The sequence below is a fragment of the Alligator mississippiensis genome, chromosome 5 (genome assembly GCF_030867095.1).
Source record: "Alligator mississippiensis isolate rAllMis1 chromosome 5, rAllMis1, whole genome shotgun sequence".
Classification (NCBI taxonomy): domain Eukaryota; kingdom Metazoa; phylum Chordata; order Crocodylia; family Alligatoridae; genus Alligator; species Alligator mississippiensis.
Window position 1 is genome coordinate 213,032,450 of NC_081828.1, and position 16,296 is coordinate 213,048,745.

Genomic DNA, 16,296 nt, shown 5'->3' on the forward strand with positions numbered 1-16,296 from the left:
ACAAGTTGGAGAGAGTCCAGCGGAGGACAACGAAAATGATTCAAGGACTGAGGCACATGACTGATGAGGAGAGGCAAAGGGAACTGGGCTTATTTAGTCTGGAGAAGAGAAGATTGAGGTGGGATTTAAGAGCAGTCTTCAACTCCTTGAAGTGGGGTTCAAAAGAGCATGGAGCTGGACTATTCTTAGTGCTGGCAGAACAAGAAGCAATGGGCTCAAGCTGCAGCAAGGGAAGTTTAGGTTAGATATTAGGATGAACTTTCTCACTAGGAGGGTAGTAAAGCACTGGAACAAGTTACCCAAAAGGTGGTGGAAGCTCCATCCTTGGAGGTTTTTAAGACCCGGCTAGACAAAGTCATGGCTGGGCTGATATAGTTGGGGTAGGTCCTACTTCTAGCAGGGGGTTGGACTAGATGTGACCTCCTGAAGTACCTTCCAACCCTCATTTTCTATGATTTTGTGATTTTTATCTGAGCCTTTGGGTACTATGATAATATAAGGTGTAATAGCTTTGGGCACTATGATAATATAAGGTGTTGTAATAGTCTGACCAAAAAGAAACTGCTGGGTCAGTATTAGCAATGGGAATTTCCTCATGTTTCAAGTTGCTTGAATTCAAGCTTAACTCTTAGGTTCTTGCTTTTCTTTGCAGAGTTATTATTAGGCACTTAGCAAGCTGCATTACTGTGGGGAAACATGCCAGGTTGGAGTAGATCCCACTAGCTCAGCATGAAGTTTTCACCTCTCATTGGAAGCTCCTTGATGCCCCAGAATCAGAGAATTGGAAGGGATAGTGGGGTCTGCTAGTCCCACGCTGTTGTCTGTGGCGAATTTGTCCAGGAGGACTTGAACTGAATAAGGAATAATACTGCATGAGCAAGTAGGGCTGTTTTAAGACAGATGGGAGTGAAAGCATCTATGCTTAGTTCTTTTCCTTCGGTGATGCTCCTTACCTTCAGCTTGGCTTAGCAGGGAACTCTTCAGTAAACTAAGTCACACAAAGGAACCTTATAAGAAGTGGAAACTTGGACAGATAACTAGGGAAGACTATAAGAGCATTGCTCGGGCATGCAGGGATGAAGCCAGGAATGCCAAAGTACATTGGAGTTGCAGCTAGCAAGCGACATGAAGGGGAACAAGAAGGGCTTCTACAGGTATGTCGGTAGCAAGAGGAGGATCAGGGAAAGTGTGGATCCCTTCCTGAATGGGGGAGGCAGCCTAGTGACAGAGGATGCAGAAAAGGCTCAAGTGCTCGATGCCATTTTTGCCTCGGTCTTCACAGGCAAGGTCAGCTCCCAGACCACTGTTGGTAATATTAGCACAATTGTGTTGCAGGTCAAGGGAACCTGGCAGCACAGTTTGGGGAAGAGATGAGCAGCCAACAGTGGTGAAAGAACAGGTTAGGGACTGTTTAGAAAAGCTGGATGTGTACAAGTCCATGGGACCAGATGGGATGCCCCCAAGGGTGCTGAGGGAGTTGGCTGATGTGATTGCAGAGTCATTGGCCATCTTAGAAAACTGATGGCAATCAGGAGAGGTCTCAGATGATTAGAAAAGGGCAAACATAGTGCCCATGTTTAAGAAAAGGAAAAAGGAGGATCCAGGGAACTACAGACCGGTCAGGTTCACCTCAGTCCCTGGAAAAAGCATGGAGCGGATCCTCAAGGAATCCATTTCTAAGCACTTGGAGGAGGAGAAGGTGATTAGGAGCAGTCAGCATGGATTCACCAGGAACATGTCATGCCTGACCGACCTGATTGCCTTCTAGGATGAGGTGACTGGCTCTGTGGATGCAGGGAGACCGGTGGATGTGGTGGGCTTTGATTTTAGCAAGGCTTTTGATATGGTCTCCCACAGCATTCTTGCAGGCAAGCTAAGCAATTATGGACTAGATGAATGGACTGTAAGGTGGATAGAAAACTGCGTGGTGCATTGTGCTCAAAGAGTAGTAATCGATGCCTGAATGTCTAGTTGGCAGCCGGGATCAAGTGGACTGTCCCAGGGGTCAGTCTGGTAGCCAGTTTTGTTCTATATCTTCATCAACGACCTGGAAGATGGCGCACAGTGTACCCTCAGCAAGTTTGCAGATGATACCAAGCTGGGGGGAGTAGTAGATATGCTGGAGGGTAGGGCTAGGATTCAGAGTGACCTTGACATATTGGAGGATTGGCCCCAAAGAAATCTCATGAGGTTCAACAAGGACAAGTGCAAAGTCCTGCACTTAGGACGGAACAACCCCATGCACTTGTAGGGGCTGGGGGTCCCCTGACTGGGCAGCAGCGCTGCAGAAAAGTACCTGGGGGTTAGAGTGGACAATAACTTGAATATGAGCCAGCAGTGTGCCCTTGTTGCCAAGAAGGCAAATGGCATCCTGGCCTGCACTGGTAGGAGCGTTGCCAGTAGGTCATGAGAAGTGATAATTCTGCTCTATTCAGCCCTGGTGAGGCCACATCTGGAGTACTGTGTTCAGTTTTGGGCCCCCCACTACAGAAATTATGTGGACAAACTGGGGAGAGTGCAGTGGAGGACAGCAGCAAAAATGGTGAGCGGGTTGGGGGACATGACTTATGAGGAAAGACTGAAGGAACTGAGCTCATTTAGTTTGGAGTTGAGAATACCAAGAGGGGACTTAATAGCAGCCTTCAACTACCTGAAGTGGGGTTTCAAAGAGGATGGAGCTGAACTATTTTCAGTGATGGCAGATGACAGGGCAAGGAGCAATGGACTCAAGTTGCAGGAAGGAAGTTGAGGTTTGATAATAGGAAGAATTTTCTCACTAGGAGGGTGGTAAAGCACTGGAAGAGGTTACCCAGAGAGGTGGTGCAATCTCCATTGTTGGAGGTTTTGAAGACCTGGGTAGACAAAGCCTTGGCTGGGATGATGTAGTTGGGGCTGGTCCTGCTTTGAGCAGGGGGTTGGACTAGATGTGACCTCCTGAGGTCCCTTCCGGTTCCTAATTTTCTATGATCCTGTGATTCCAGGAATGATCATTATGTTACTCAGCTCCTCTAGACATTTATAAAAGGATGCTGGATTCATCTGTTTTATCCTTTTTACTTGGCCCAAGAGAGAGAATTTCTCTGCAAGTTACCTGGAGTGTACCACAGAAAATGGATGAGCAGGTAGTTAACAGACGTTCTCCCTCTCCTTGTCTTTTCCGCAGGTGTCCAGCACACCTCCCGAGTGTACCATCATGCTGGAGATTGTAGAAGCACGGGACAACTGTCTGGCAACACCCAACCTGGATAACTACACTTCAGGTAAGGAATGACTCCTGGGTTTCCTTTGATTGCAAGGCTTAGAGTATCCTTGCCCTTGTTGACCCCTCACTCCCTTCCTCACTCTTTAAGCTGTATGAACAGAAGGGCTGCAGATGCCAAGTACCCAGGCTGAAATAATACTCCTAAATGGAAGCCCTGTTCTTGCCGAGTGCTTCCTAAAACTTCATCCTACAACAAGATGAAAACCTCCTAGTTTGTGATTGCTTTGAGCTGCTCCATCTTGGCCAGCTGCTCCATCCATTAGTTTTGACCCACCCCAAGGTGTGCTGCCTCTGGGTGCAGGAGATGTAGGGACATGACATAAAGATATGATTCCTCCCTTTTTTTTTCAGGATCCCCTACCACAGAGGCCCTGTCAGGCCAGACCTCTCTTGGTCTGCTATCTGGTACCATGCAAACCAGGACAGCCTGTTCCCATGGGTGGGTTGTTGGCGACTAAACGGGCACCCCCACCTGGGTGAGGAGGGTGTGTGGACACCCAGCAGGACTGAAAACCAGCCCTGTCAAAGGGTGGATGAGCTCCCCGTGAGCCAGCAGCCATCCATACCTGGAGAGGAGATGAGCACTAGCAGTCACCAATGATGCACAGCATCAAAGGTGCCCCGGTGGTCACAGCGGCCTCAGGACTGACCTAACTACCCCAAAGGCAAATGTGCAGAAGCTAATATCCCCCATGCCTCCACTACAATGCCAGGCTATTGTGTGTGACCTATGTCCAGCTCGCAGTAAGGTCAGGGTAGGAACTCTTTGCATATCCCTGCAAACCTGCTGTAAAGATAAACTACCCAATAATATCCATTGACAAGACTCGCCTAGAAATCCTAGGCAAGGAGTAAAATGTGTTGCTCTGTGGGGTTTGATCATATTCACTCTGTCTATCCTGCTAGAAACATCAGTAATGCAACAGGAGTAAGTGAAGTGTGTGTAACGTGCCCTTTTCAGGTACCTCCTATGAGTCACAGAACCTATTCTCATGATTAAAGACGGCTTAAGGAGCAATGATGGATGTACGGGCAATTCAAACCAACAGCTGGGTCATTGTGGGAAGGGCTGGAGAAAATTGTTCTGTGCCTGCAATATACTTCTATCTCTTGTACTACAGAGCTTGAATCTTGTGAACAGATCAGGTTGTTTGTTTTGTGCCCTTAGACACTGACTCTTAGTTTGGCTAGAGACGCGCCATGGCATTCTGCATGCTGATTTATTATTGGCATAGGCATGCATATGTGCCAAGTTCATTCCTGATGTAACCCTGCTGACTGCAGGGAGCAGTCAGATAACTCCTTTGTTTTCACCTGCCAGTGCCAGCTCAAGTGTTCGCTGGCATTAAAAATGTCACAGATACCAGAACGCATGAAAAACAGAGCTGAGTCAGTCATGAGCCATGTTTGGTTCAGAAGGAAATGCCCAGTTTCCTGTAAAGGTGTTTGTTTAGCCTCTTAGTGAAAAGTAGCTGCGTTTCAGACCCCTGTTTCAAAATGCAAAATCAAAACATTGCATTTTCTTATTTCTTGGGAAGAGCCATGAAGGGGGTTGTTGGTTGGCTGGTGGGGTTTTTTTGTTTTTTAGTTTTAAGGGGGATTTTTGGGGGGACGTGTGTGTTTTTTGGGGTTGGTATTTTTTGAGGGGGTAGGGAGGCAGCTGAAGAAATTCACCACCTTTGACCTGGAGTTACAAATAGTTTCGCTTGCTCCTAAGCTGTATTTTTCACTGACTGAACTAGTCATTGAATAATGTTGTCCAGGTCAAATGCAGTCTCGTGTTCAGCGTGGGAACATGGACTTGTGTTTGTTATATCCCACTAACACCCAGGGATCAGTAAGTTCCTAAAATAATGTTATTCTGATTGTGGCAAGGGGAGACATCCAAATGGTGTGTTTGTGCGACTTGCACACTCCTCTGTGCCTGCTGTGCTGCCTATGAGTGCGGTTGGTGAACAAGTTCTTCAGTCTATTGCCCACAAGTGCAACCAAGAGTCAAATGGCATAACTTGGTCCTTTCTATGGATGGGTGACAGAGATCTGAACAGCCTTCCAAATGCATGCACATGATTGTCATTTAAAATAAAGACCTGTACTAAAAAACAAAACAAAACCCCATCCTAGCACGTAATATCTTCATTAAACCTTTCCTGAGAAGCTAACAATTCTGGCGCACAGGAAAGGAGAATGAAGGGAGACTGAGGTCCCGTGCCATGCAGGCTGTAATACATTGATTAATGGGTAGCTGTGTGCTTTATCCTCTGTACTCTCTGCGTCCCATCGGCAAAAAAAAAAAAATCAGTTGTGGTTAAACAATCAATTTATTACTTTCCCTAATTAAATGAGTGGAATTAAAAACACACATGATCGGTACAAACTGGAAATAACTATTGATAATGGCTCCTAAATCCAGTGCGTTGATCAAAGGGATTAATCTGTTTGGAGCGCTGGATAAGGCCGGTGATTAATTGTTTCTCTAGAGCACCCCGTGGTGACATTCCTATTGATCATTTCCTCTGGCTGTACAAGGAGGTATCCACTTAAAAGCAGTAACGGCTGTGTTTACATCCTTCTGGCTTCGGGTAGCCGTTCATTATAGTGGATCTGTTTGTATAGGTAGATTTAAAGCGAGGTCTTCAGAATAACACTCCTTGGCTGGTGAAAGATGCCAGATTGCTGTTTTTGGCTGCAGAAGTCATCCAGGCCTGTAGACAGTAGGGACTGTATGGATAGGAGCACCCCGGTGCCTTAGCCCTGACTTGGCCATGAAAGCACTCAAACCTTCTGTTTGTAGATGCGGCCAATGAGCACAGTATGGGAGGAGTCAAAGTGGGGAAGCATCTAGGTGTAGGGTGTTACCTGCTTAATCTTTCTCTTGAACCAGGGGGCCCGGATTTGCATCGACACCAGGGCTGTGTCTACCCTGCTGTCAGCGGTGTGATTCCATGTGTAGAGGTACCCACCTTAGCTTTAATCTAGCTCTCTAGTAATCAGTGGCTCGATGTCTAGTTGGCAGCTGGTATCAAGTGGAGAGCTGCAGGGTTGGACCTGGTGCTGGTTTTGTTCAATGTCTTCATCAACGACCTGAAAGACGGCATAGTGAGCACCCTCAGCAAGTCTGAAGATGACACCAAGTCGAGGGAGCAGTAGATACGCTGGAGGGGAGGGCTAGGATTCAGCACAGCCTAGACAAATTGGAGGATTGGGCCAAAAGGAATCTCATGAGGTTCAACAAGGACAAGTGCAAAGTCCTGCATTTAGGATGGAGAAATCCCATGCATCAGGACAGGCTAGGGCTGACTGGCTGGGCAGCAGCTCTGCAGAAAAGGACCTGGGTATTATAGTGGACAAAATATAAGCCAGCAGTGTGCCCTTGTTGCCAAGAAGGCTAACAGCATCCTGGGCTGCATTGGTAGTGGTGTTGCCAGTAGCTCAAAGGATGTCATTCTTCCCCTTTATTCAACACTGGTGAGGCCACATCTGGAGTCCTGTGTTCAGTTTTGGGCCCCCCCACTACAGAAAGGATGTGGGCAATTTGGAGAGAGTCCAGCAGACAGCGACAAAAATGGTGAAGGGCCTGGGTGACTTGACTTGTGAGGAAAGACGGGGAACTGAACTTTAGCCTAGAGAAGAGGAGACTGAGAGGGGACTTAATAGCAACCTTCAACTACCTGAAGCGGGGCTTGAAAGAGGATGGGGCTGAACTGTGCTTAGTGGTGGCAGATGGCAGAACGAGGAGCAATGGGCTCGAGTTGCAGCAAGGGAAGTTTAGGTTAGATAATACGAAGAATTTTCTCACAAGGAGGGTAGTAAAACACTGGAAAAAGTTACGCAAAAAGGTGGTAGAAGCTCCATCCTTGGAGGTTTTTAAGACCCGGTTAGACAAAGCCTTGGGTGGGATGATCTAGTTGGAGCTGGTCTTGCTTTAAGCAGGGGGTTGGACTAGATGTGACCTCCTGAGGTCCCTTCAACCGTCATTTTCTGTGATTCTGTCTCAAGATCAATGGAACTGAGTCGTGGCAGCTGAGACTTCAGCGTGGACTATCTGCATAAATATGTACTCTGAGGCTCCAGCAGGCTCGTGTAACTCTGGTGGCAATGTGGACCTAATGTATGACAGTCTAGATGTGGGTACACTGACATACAACCCACTGTACATGCCCATTTTGCTGCTGGAGTTGTGCAAAGCAGGTTCAGGATCAGTGAAAATCCAACCCTTCCGTGCTTGTACTTTTACTCTTCATCGATCTTGGCACCTGCTGCTTCCATTGCCTCCATGGCTAGGGACAGAAATAACACGTACATTAACCAGTATAAGTGATTGGAAACCGGCTCAGATCTGTAACACAACAGAAGTTCAGTGCACATAAACTACTTTCAAAATGACTAAAACCGGTTTAAGATAAACCTGGATGGATGTAGAATCGGACTTAACTGATCTATGTTAAATCGGTTTCTTAAACTTCTGTGCCAGATCCCCTCCAAATTCAAGTTATCTTACAGTCCCTCAGCATCCCAGGGTGCTTTGCACCTCCCCTGTGATCCTTCCCTCGCAGGGTTCGCGGGCTAAACTTGGCCCAATTTTCCTGCTCCAGTGGAGGAAGGAGGCATGCTTTAGTGCCCCCGAGCTTCTGGCCTGGGCTACTGCAAGCATGTGGCTGCATTTCCAGACTTAAAAGTGAATGTCTGGTCACTTGATTATCAGTTCAATCTATGCAGTTTAGACTAACCTGCGAAGACTGAATTGATTCATCCTTGGGCTTTTTGACTGTCTGCACTTAACCTATAAGACCTAGCATGTGCTTTGAACCTCTGAAAACCAAGTCCGCAATGTTTCCTGTATCCAAGTTTGCCATGTTCTCTAGCATGATGGGAGAAGGTTGTCTATTAGTTATATGTATAAGAGAAAATGAATTTTGATTGTGACCTGCTGTCACTGAATCAGCCGAGAAATACAGTTGGGTTTCATTGACCATGGACATATCCACTGATTTGACTATAAAAACATACTCATTGCTAATGCTGCAAGTGTGTGGAGATTTTTCTGGCTTTACTTCCCCATGTTGAATTTCAACCAGTCAAAGTCGGTTCCAAAAGGGACCTGATTATGATGCAAAAAACAAGGTCTAACGCCTACAGCTAAGGATCCAGCTCACCTCTGAGCCTTACTGACTCATCCAATATGAGTCATCCCCCTGCCACTGCTGCCTTAACGCTCCATCCTAGACACGATTTAATCGCCCGCATTTATTTATCGGCCAGTCCCTATGTGCAGGAGGCAGTTAATGTGCCACTAGGGAGCTCTTGCTTCACGTTCTCATTTCAAATGGAAAACTGGGAGGTGCACTGGGACCACCTGTGGTGAACCAGTGGCCACCTTTGCTTCCAGAGCTCGGCTCAGGCCACCAGGAGAAACTTTTCCAAAGCTGCTAATGGCGATGTGGATTTTCCTCATCGTTCTCTCTAGGAAATGCTTTGGTTTTATTTGCCATTGAGCCAAAAGAAAAATCAATGCTGTTACTGTTATTTAACGCTAGCAAACATATTTCTCTCCGCCCATTTGTTAATATTCAACCTCCACTTTCTTTGACAGGTTTCCTATCCGGTTTTACTGTGTCTTTTTTAACTTCCCAACCCTGTTTCTTGGGAGACTGCAGTGAAATCCAGACCCCACTGATGTCAATGGAGCTGGGGCTTCAGTTCCAGTACTTTTTTTCCCAGCCTGTTTGTGATGCAGTGTAGCTAGTAATAAAACTACCAACAGCAGGGAATGCCACTTTCTTCATCATTTAAAAAAATCTCTTTTTTGTTTCTACCTGAGAATGAAATCTTGTCCCCTCATATTTTTTTTTTTCTCCAGTAGCAATTATGTGCATTAGTTCTCGTTGGAAGGTTGGTTGTGAGATGTGTGGATGTAATTAATTCCCAGCAATTGGCCAGCCATTAATTTCCAGGCATCTGTTAAGAAAACCCACAAAGGGACTTTGAAAACAACTCTCAGGAGGGCCCAGGGGTTAGGAGACTGCAGAGAGCTGGGTTCAAGACCCCAGCTTTGCCAAGGACTTGTACCATGGCTGTGGGGAGATCACTTAGTTTCTGTAGGTCACAATTTCCCTTCTGTTAAATAGGGATAACGGCACTTCCCTTTCTCAGGGCACTGCCAAAAGCAAATACACGAAAGACTGTGAATGCCTCGGACGCTGCAATAGCAGAGTCTGTATGCACAGAGGAAGAAAAGGCAATGCTAACTCCAAAACAGGACTACCGTGGATGCGCAGGTAGTTCCCAGCCAGGGACCGTGAACTCCAGAGTTTGCATCCTGTCCCTAGTACAGATGGGAACTCGCAGTCAGTTTTCAGAGGGTGCTGTGCACCTGCAGTCCTTCACATGCTCGTTAGCAGATGTAACAACCCCTACCTCTGCGGATCTTTTTTTTTCTCTCCATTTATTGATCTGTAAAATGAAGATAATAAAGCCTGCCTCTCAGGGGTGTTGTAAGTTTAATTAGGTAAGAGTAGTAAAGACTCAGAAGGCCTTTTGAAGCCCAGCTACAATTATGTTATGAATAGCGAGTCCCTTTTACTCTTAATTATGTCTTCTGTGAGCAGACTGATTCATCTGCATTCGTTATTTAGTTTGAGCGGTGCTGCCACTTGCTGTGGGATTTCTCCAGCCCTAGAACGGCTGAAGGGTGGAGGGAACGCACTGGTAGCCCATCCTTCCGTCTCAGAGGTTCAAGACCAGCAAGGGACAAATGCCAATCCACTGTGCCTTCAACGTCAGCACGGAAACAGCCGTTTGTACCAGTCTCAACAGGGAGCCACTGCAGACTCAAGGGGTACTACGGTTAGGGACCTACTAAAATAGCAATTATTGCGGATTTCACGAAAGCGGGCAATGCCCGTGAAATCCGTGGGAGGAAAAAATAATGTACTGAAAAGAAAATGCTTGGCCAATCAGAGGCATGGGGGAGGGCGCCTCCTGTGGTCTGCCCACGAACTGGCTTTTGGGCCCTGTGCTTTGCCCATGAAATCGGGGAGCAGCTGCCCCTAATTCGGTAGTGGTTACCGAATATACAACTAACTGTTGTGTAGCCAGTTTTCCCTTTGAAGTCGCTATGTAGAGTTGTGCACAGAAGAGCTTTAAACTACTACTAATAGGACTTATTCTGCCCTCTAATGTAGCTCCCATCAGCCTCAGCAGATGGCTCCACCGCACCGTGGCCCCCACCCAAAGCCCCTGGAAGTTGCTGTGGTTCTTGCATTGTATTTTGAGTATGACCTTGTCTGAGGGCTGTTTGGCTCAGGATGCCCTTGAGAGAGATGCGTGCAGCTCTGCTGGCGGATCCAGTGGTTCAAATCCAGCAAGACTCCAACTGAGTTAGTGGACTTCCTCTGCGTTTGCTTTATGCGGCCTGAGAGCCTCATCCAGACTCCCAGTTTCTCAGCACGAGAAGGTGTTTTCCAGGCCTTCTCCACTGGAATGAGGTCCAAGCCCAGCAAGTACCGGTTATGTAGACTGTATATACTGCATACCGTCTAACTTATCCCTGCTTATTTTTGGTCGGATGTCTTAAAGTTGTATCATTCTACTACTACTGCGTTACCACAAATGTTCACTTCCTATGCGCTGCTCTTTTTGGTTTCAGTGAGAAATCCCAGGTAAAAACTGGACAGGTGGGTGGATTGGAGCCCCCCCACCTCAATCCAGGCCTGCTTCCAACACGTGCAGACACAAGTTAATGAAGGCGCTCCGATTTGAAGCACCTTCATCTGAACCCTTGGGTAATGAGGGTTCAGGTTGTCGTGGGATCGGGGCCTTTTAAAGCACTCTGCAGCCATACACTTGTATTTGGTCATGGCTGTAGAGCGGTTTCAGGGGCAGATGGGGCAACTATGGTCATTTCTGTCAGTGCCTCCCACAGTATCCACAGGTGACATCCAGTCGCCAGGTCCGCAAGTGAAATCCAGGTGGGACTTCACTCCAAGGATCCTTTATTTTTCCCCCCAGCCTGCCTGTAAACGCAGTGTAACTATGCATAAAACTACCGGCAGCAGAGAGGCACTTTCCCTGAGTAGAACCGAAGGCAAGTTTTTGTCCTTGTTTTGCTTTCAAAGGCAACGGCAGATCTCTCTCTAGGCGGAGTGCTCCACAGCACCTGAAGGCATGCTGCGGGGCACGCCGCAAACCGTCAGTGCCCCGCTGCTCACTGACTTGCATTGGCTTTCCTTATGTAACGTTCCCAAAGCACAAAAGGAACAGGATTTTCTTTGAAGAGAAAGTTTCCTCTTTCCTCTGACCCCGCTCGGTTGGATTCCAAAGAGCTGATCTTCAGAAAGAAGAGGATTTATCACCGAGACAGGCCACTGCAACCCATGCTTGGTCGCCAAATTGTGTTTGGTCTGATTATCTCGTTACTCCTAATCAATTCCCCTTAAAATCTTGCATTCCTTACACCACGAGAATTAGCACCAGAGCTCCAGGATCTGTTGTAAGATTTGTCAGGCTGCCATGTGACGCAGGCTCGGGCAGACTGCTCTCTGGACAGCGGCACGGAGCGGGAAGGTGCCATGTAATGTCCACACCTGAGGACAGGAGGGCGATCTAGGCTGACCACAACAGGCTCAGGAAATGGGTGGAGAAAAACCTGATGGTGTTTCACACTGAAAAATGCAAGTTTCTCCACCTTGGGAAGAAAAACCCACAGCATCCTTATAGGATCAGCAGTGCTATGCTGGCTAGCACTATGGATGAAAGGGACTCGGGGGTCATGATTGACCACAAGATGAACATGAGCCTTCAATGTGATACTGCTGCTAGTAAAGCAAGCAAAACACTGGCTTGCATCCATACACGCTTCTCAAGCAAATCCCAGGATGTCATTCTCCTGTTGTACTCGGCCTTGGTGAGGCCACAGCTGGAGTACTGCGTCTAGTTTTGGGCTCCACAATTCAAAAAGGATGTGGAGAAGCTTGAGAGGGTGCAGAGGAGAGTCATGCGCATGATCAGAGGTCAGGAAAACAGACCTTATGATGAGAGGCTGAGAGCTGTGGGACTTCTCAGCCTGGAAAAGCGCAGGCTCAGGGGCGATGTGATGGCCACCTATAAGTTTATCAGGAGTGACCACCAATACCTGGGGGAACGTCTGTTCACCAGAGCGCTCCAAGGGATGATGAGGTCTAACAGTCACAAACTCCACCGTGGCTGTTACAGGCTGGACATAAGAGAGAACTTCTTCAGTGTCCGAGCCCCCAAGGTCTGGAATAGCCTGCCACTGGAGGTGGTTCAAGCACCTACTTTGAACACCTTCAAGAGACACCTGGATGCTTATCTTGCTGGGATCCTATGATCCCTGCTGACTTTCTGCCCCTTGGGCAGGGAGCTGGACTCAATTTTCTTCCAAGGTCCCTTCCAACCCGAATGTCTATGAAATCTATGAAATAAGGTGAAGGGAATTTATTTGGAGAGCGGTGGGAGTCTGGGATGGCACGCTGACACTTGGAAAGGTAGCCCACGACTTGGTAATTACTTCACGGGCCTGGAGAAGAAATACTTGGGTGTGAAGGACGTGATCAAGAGGATCATTTGAGCTTAGGGAACTCCTGACAATTGGAACAAATGACCTGAGCAAGTGGAATGGCATTTTCTGCACTAACTTTCTGCCGCCTTAAGGCTTTGCAGAGCCACGAGCTTTCTGCAAGGTTTGGAGCTTCCTGAACTCTCATCAAAGTGAACAGGAGTGAAAAGAGCTCATGAACTGAGTGGGAGCTCAAACCATGGGCTTCCATTTTAAGTCATGGAGACCAATATCCCAGTTTTTTTCATGGGACAAGTGGCTTCTGGGAAAGTTAAAGGACTAGTAGCCCAGATCTCACACTCTTGTGTGCTCAGTTCACAAATGCAAAACACACGCCTGCCTCAGGACTTGCAAACTCATCTCACCAGGTGCAGTTGTGCAGGGCATGGCTGTCTGCCAGTGGATCCCAGGCACTATGCATGTTTTGGTGCCTGGTACACTTGGTGCTGAGCCTCAGTGAGGAGCGACTCTTATGCAGAGAGAGCCACGTGCATCTATGTCCACTCTCGCGACTAGATTTGGAGGCTAGAGCTGCTGTGTTGCTGTCTCTTTTGAAGAAATCAAGATGCATGTTGTGATAGATGTAGCAAACATATGGAAACTAAAAGCCAAGCTGAAGAAAGGTTAATGCAGTTTAAATGAGGAGTCTGTTTATGCATCGCCATCTGTTTATAGTGCAGGAAGATAAGAGATGGTTAATAGCTCTTTTCCTGTAAAAGCTGAAGCCAATTCTTGGCCTTTACGTGGGGATGAGGTCTGCTAACATGCTCAGACAGTTGGAGCTGGGCAGTTTTGATAGCTATTGGATTGGCAGCCATGAGGTCTGCCGTCTCCATCACCAGAACAGGTGCGGTTCAGACTCCTCAGATCCTGGTATGGGATTCAAAGGGGAAGAGGGCTAAAAACCAAAGTAAGAAAAACAGTATCCTCATTAAGAAGGCCTCCAGCCTGATCAAACAACACAGTTCCTCTAATATTCTGGGACAGTGGCTCTCAGCCTCATGCAGTGCCAGCTCTTAGCTTTCACTCATTTCCTACAGAAAAATGCAGGTGATTGAGCATTTTTTTGTTGCAAAGAACTCGGAGGGTGCGTCCACACCTGCCGGCACGCGCGCTTGCAGCAGCTCAGGTAGCAGCGGCGCAAATTTGTGCCCGAGATTTGTGCCCCAGCACCAGTGCCTGAACATGCACCTTGGTGTAGGGCAAATTGTGCCACTTGGAGCAAACTGACCCTGCCCAGGTCCTTGTGGATCTTCAGCCAGGGGCCGGCTAGAAGTTGGGGCCTGCGCCTGCAGTAAAGAAAGCTGCCCTGGCAAGCACCACAGGGCTACTGGACTTCAGGAGCTTCTGAGGCCCAGCCAGTTGGTGTCTGGGGGCACTACCCCTTGTGCCAGCTGCTGTGCTAAAGCAGCCCGAACCTAGAGTGGCCCCTGCACCCTCTACCCACTGCAGCAGTCTGACAGTGGGGGCTGCTGCCCAGCTATGACCTGCTGCCACCTACGACAGCATGCCCCCCCTTGGACCTGCGGCCCCATGGCTGCACGCTTGCCAGACCCAGATGGGGACCACACGGCTGCCTAGGCTGTAGTATGGCACTGCAGCAGAGACTCCTGCACCTCGGGGCCAGCTGTCAGTAGGCCGTGGCTGCACAGTTGGCCTTCGTGGGTCGCTGCTGTCATGTCTTCTGGTGCCCCTGGCCTGCCATCTGGGCACCCATCACCCAGATGTGCTCATTGTGGTGCGAACTGTCAAAGTGTGTCCTCTTGGCCCCAAATGGCCAGGAGGGTCCACCTCATCTGCTGGGTGCTGGCCCTGAGCAGGCTCCTCTTTGGGTTCATCTGGTGAATTGAGCATAGCCTTTTGCACCTAATAGTATGGCACCTGGTGGCACCCTCAGAACAATCTCATGGCACCCCAGGGTGGCACAGTATGACTCTTCTAAGGTGCAGACAGACTCCTCCCTTCCTCATATACAGTTTTATAAGGCTCTTGCCTCAGAGCAGTCAGACCTGCAGTCAGAAAATACCGTTTGAAAGCCTAGTTATCCTAGGACCAGAGGGACCCCAGATGGATCCATAGCATTTAGCAAAACTTCTGATCGCTTCTTCTCCTGTTTATACAGGGCAAGGGGAAGGGGGCTCCTTTCTTGTGCCCAGGTTTGCTTTGTCTGTAAGCTTCAGTTAGCTTCTTAGAGTAGGACATCCTAGCACACCCTGATAACATGCTTCACCCATACCTAGCAAGCCAGGGTAGGCTGGGGTACTGTTTAGGGAGCTTTTGTTTTATATTCTTTTCCACTCACATTAATATATTGTTTCTGTCTCTTACTGTAAAGCTGCCTGGAGCCTTTTTTGGGAAGGGTGCCAATGAAAGGTCCACTTGCTGCCAGTGGCAACGATGCCCTTTAATGTAGGATCATAGGGTTCAAAGAGACTTTGAGAGTCATCTAGTCCAACCCTCTGCATTGATGCAGGGTGTGCTATTCCTAAACCATCCAAGGTAGATGCCTGTGTGGCCCCTTCTTGAAAACCTTCAAAGGGGTCTGCATCTCCATTTGACATTTCCAAAGGGGTCTGCACCTCTTTTCAATTTTTTTTTTAGGAGTCTGCAAATGAAAAAAGTTTGAAAACCATTAGCCTATGTTATATGTACACTAGCTATGTAGAGAAAGAGAGCTTCATTTAAAAGCTCCCCATGTTATTCAGCCCCTAAACCTATGTCTGTTCATTCAAAAAACTGAAAGAAATGAAAGCTGCCTCCCTCCCTCCCTTATTCCATCATCTAAAATCATTGCCACAGCAAACGCCTGTCAAATTAAAGGGGGATGGGGTGCATATTTCTCTCTGGATGAGCCTAAGCCAAAACCCCACACTTGAACACCTTCAGGCTTTGCAACGGTTGAATTCCAGTTCCAAAATTTACTGTGGGTGTCTGCAATTATAAGCAACCACCCCCGTTCTCCAAGGTGTGCTCTAGGATTTCCACATCAAAATGACTTGTGAGCAGTGGTCATACAACAGGGAGTTGAGAGATTGTCATGACCTTGAGAAAAATATAGTGAATGCTTGATACCTTTTAAAGAGATAATAGTCCTTGCATTAGGCAGACCAAAATCCCTGCTTAAGTTACCTGCTGCATTGCCTGTTTTAGAGTAAAACTCCCATTGCCGATGGGCTGGGAAGGTTCACATCAGAAATCTGTTCCTGTCGATCCGCGCTGTGGTGCCAAGCCAATCCACGCTGACATCTGGCCCCTGTTTGCTTTTGCACAGACACGATTGTGAGTCCATCCCGTAGTCTGCAGCATCTCGCAGGATGTTTACAGCAGTGATGCTCAGCCAGGTTACCGTGACTCCTTGGGGTGCCAGGAGATCTGCTCAAGGGTGCTACGGGCTGCCACACACTATTAGCACTGTTAGGTGTGCAGACACTTTCACGTGATTCACAAGAACTACGAA

At 47.9% G+C, this 16,296-nt stretch overlaps 1 protein-coding gene across 2 annotated transcripts in view; it reads left to right on the plus strand.

The window, feature by feature from the left end:
- LOC102564825 (vasoactive intestinal polypeptide receptor) overlaps positions 1-16,296 on the plus strand; it is a 175,431-nt gene that overhangs the window by 53,178 nt on the left and 105,957 nt on the right. For both annotated transcript variants that reach the window (XM_006269009.4, XM_059729231.1), the window contains exon 2: positions 3,164-3,260. In XM_006269009.4, coding sequence (XP_006269071.3) covers positions 3,164-3,260 — 97 coding nt within the window. The remainder of the gene's footprint in view (positions 1-3,163; positions 3,261-16,296) is intronic.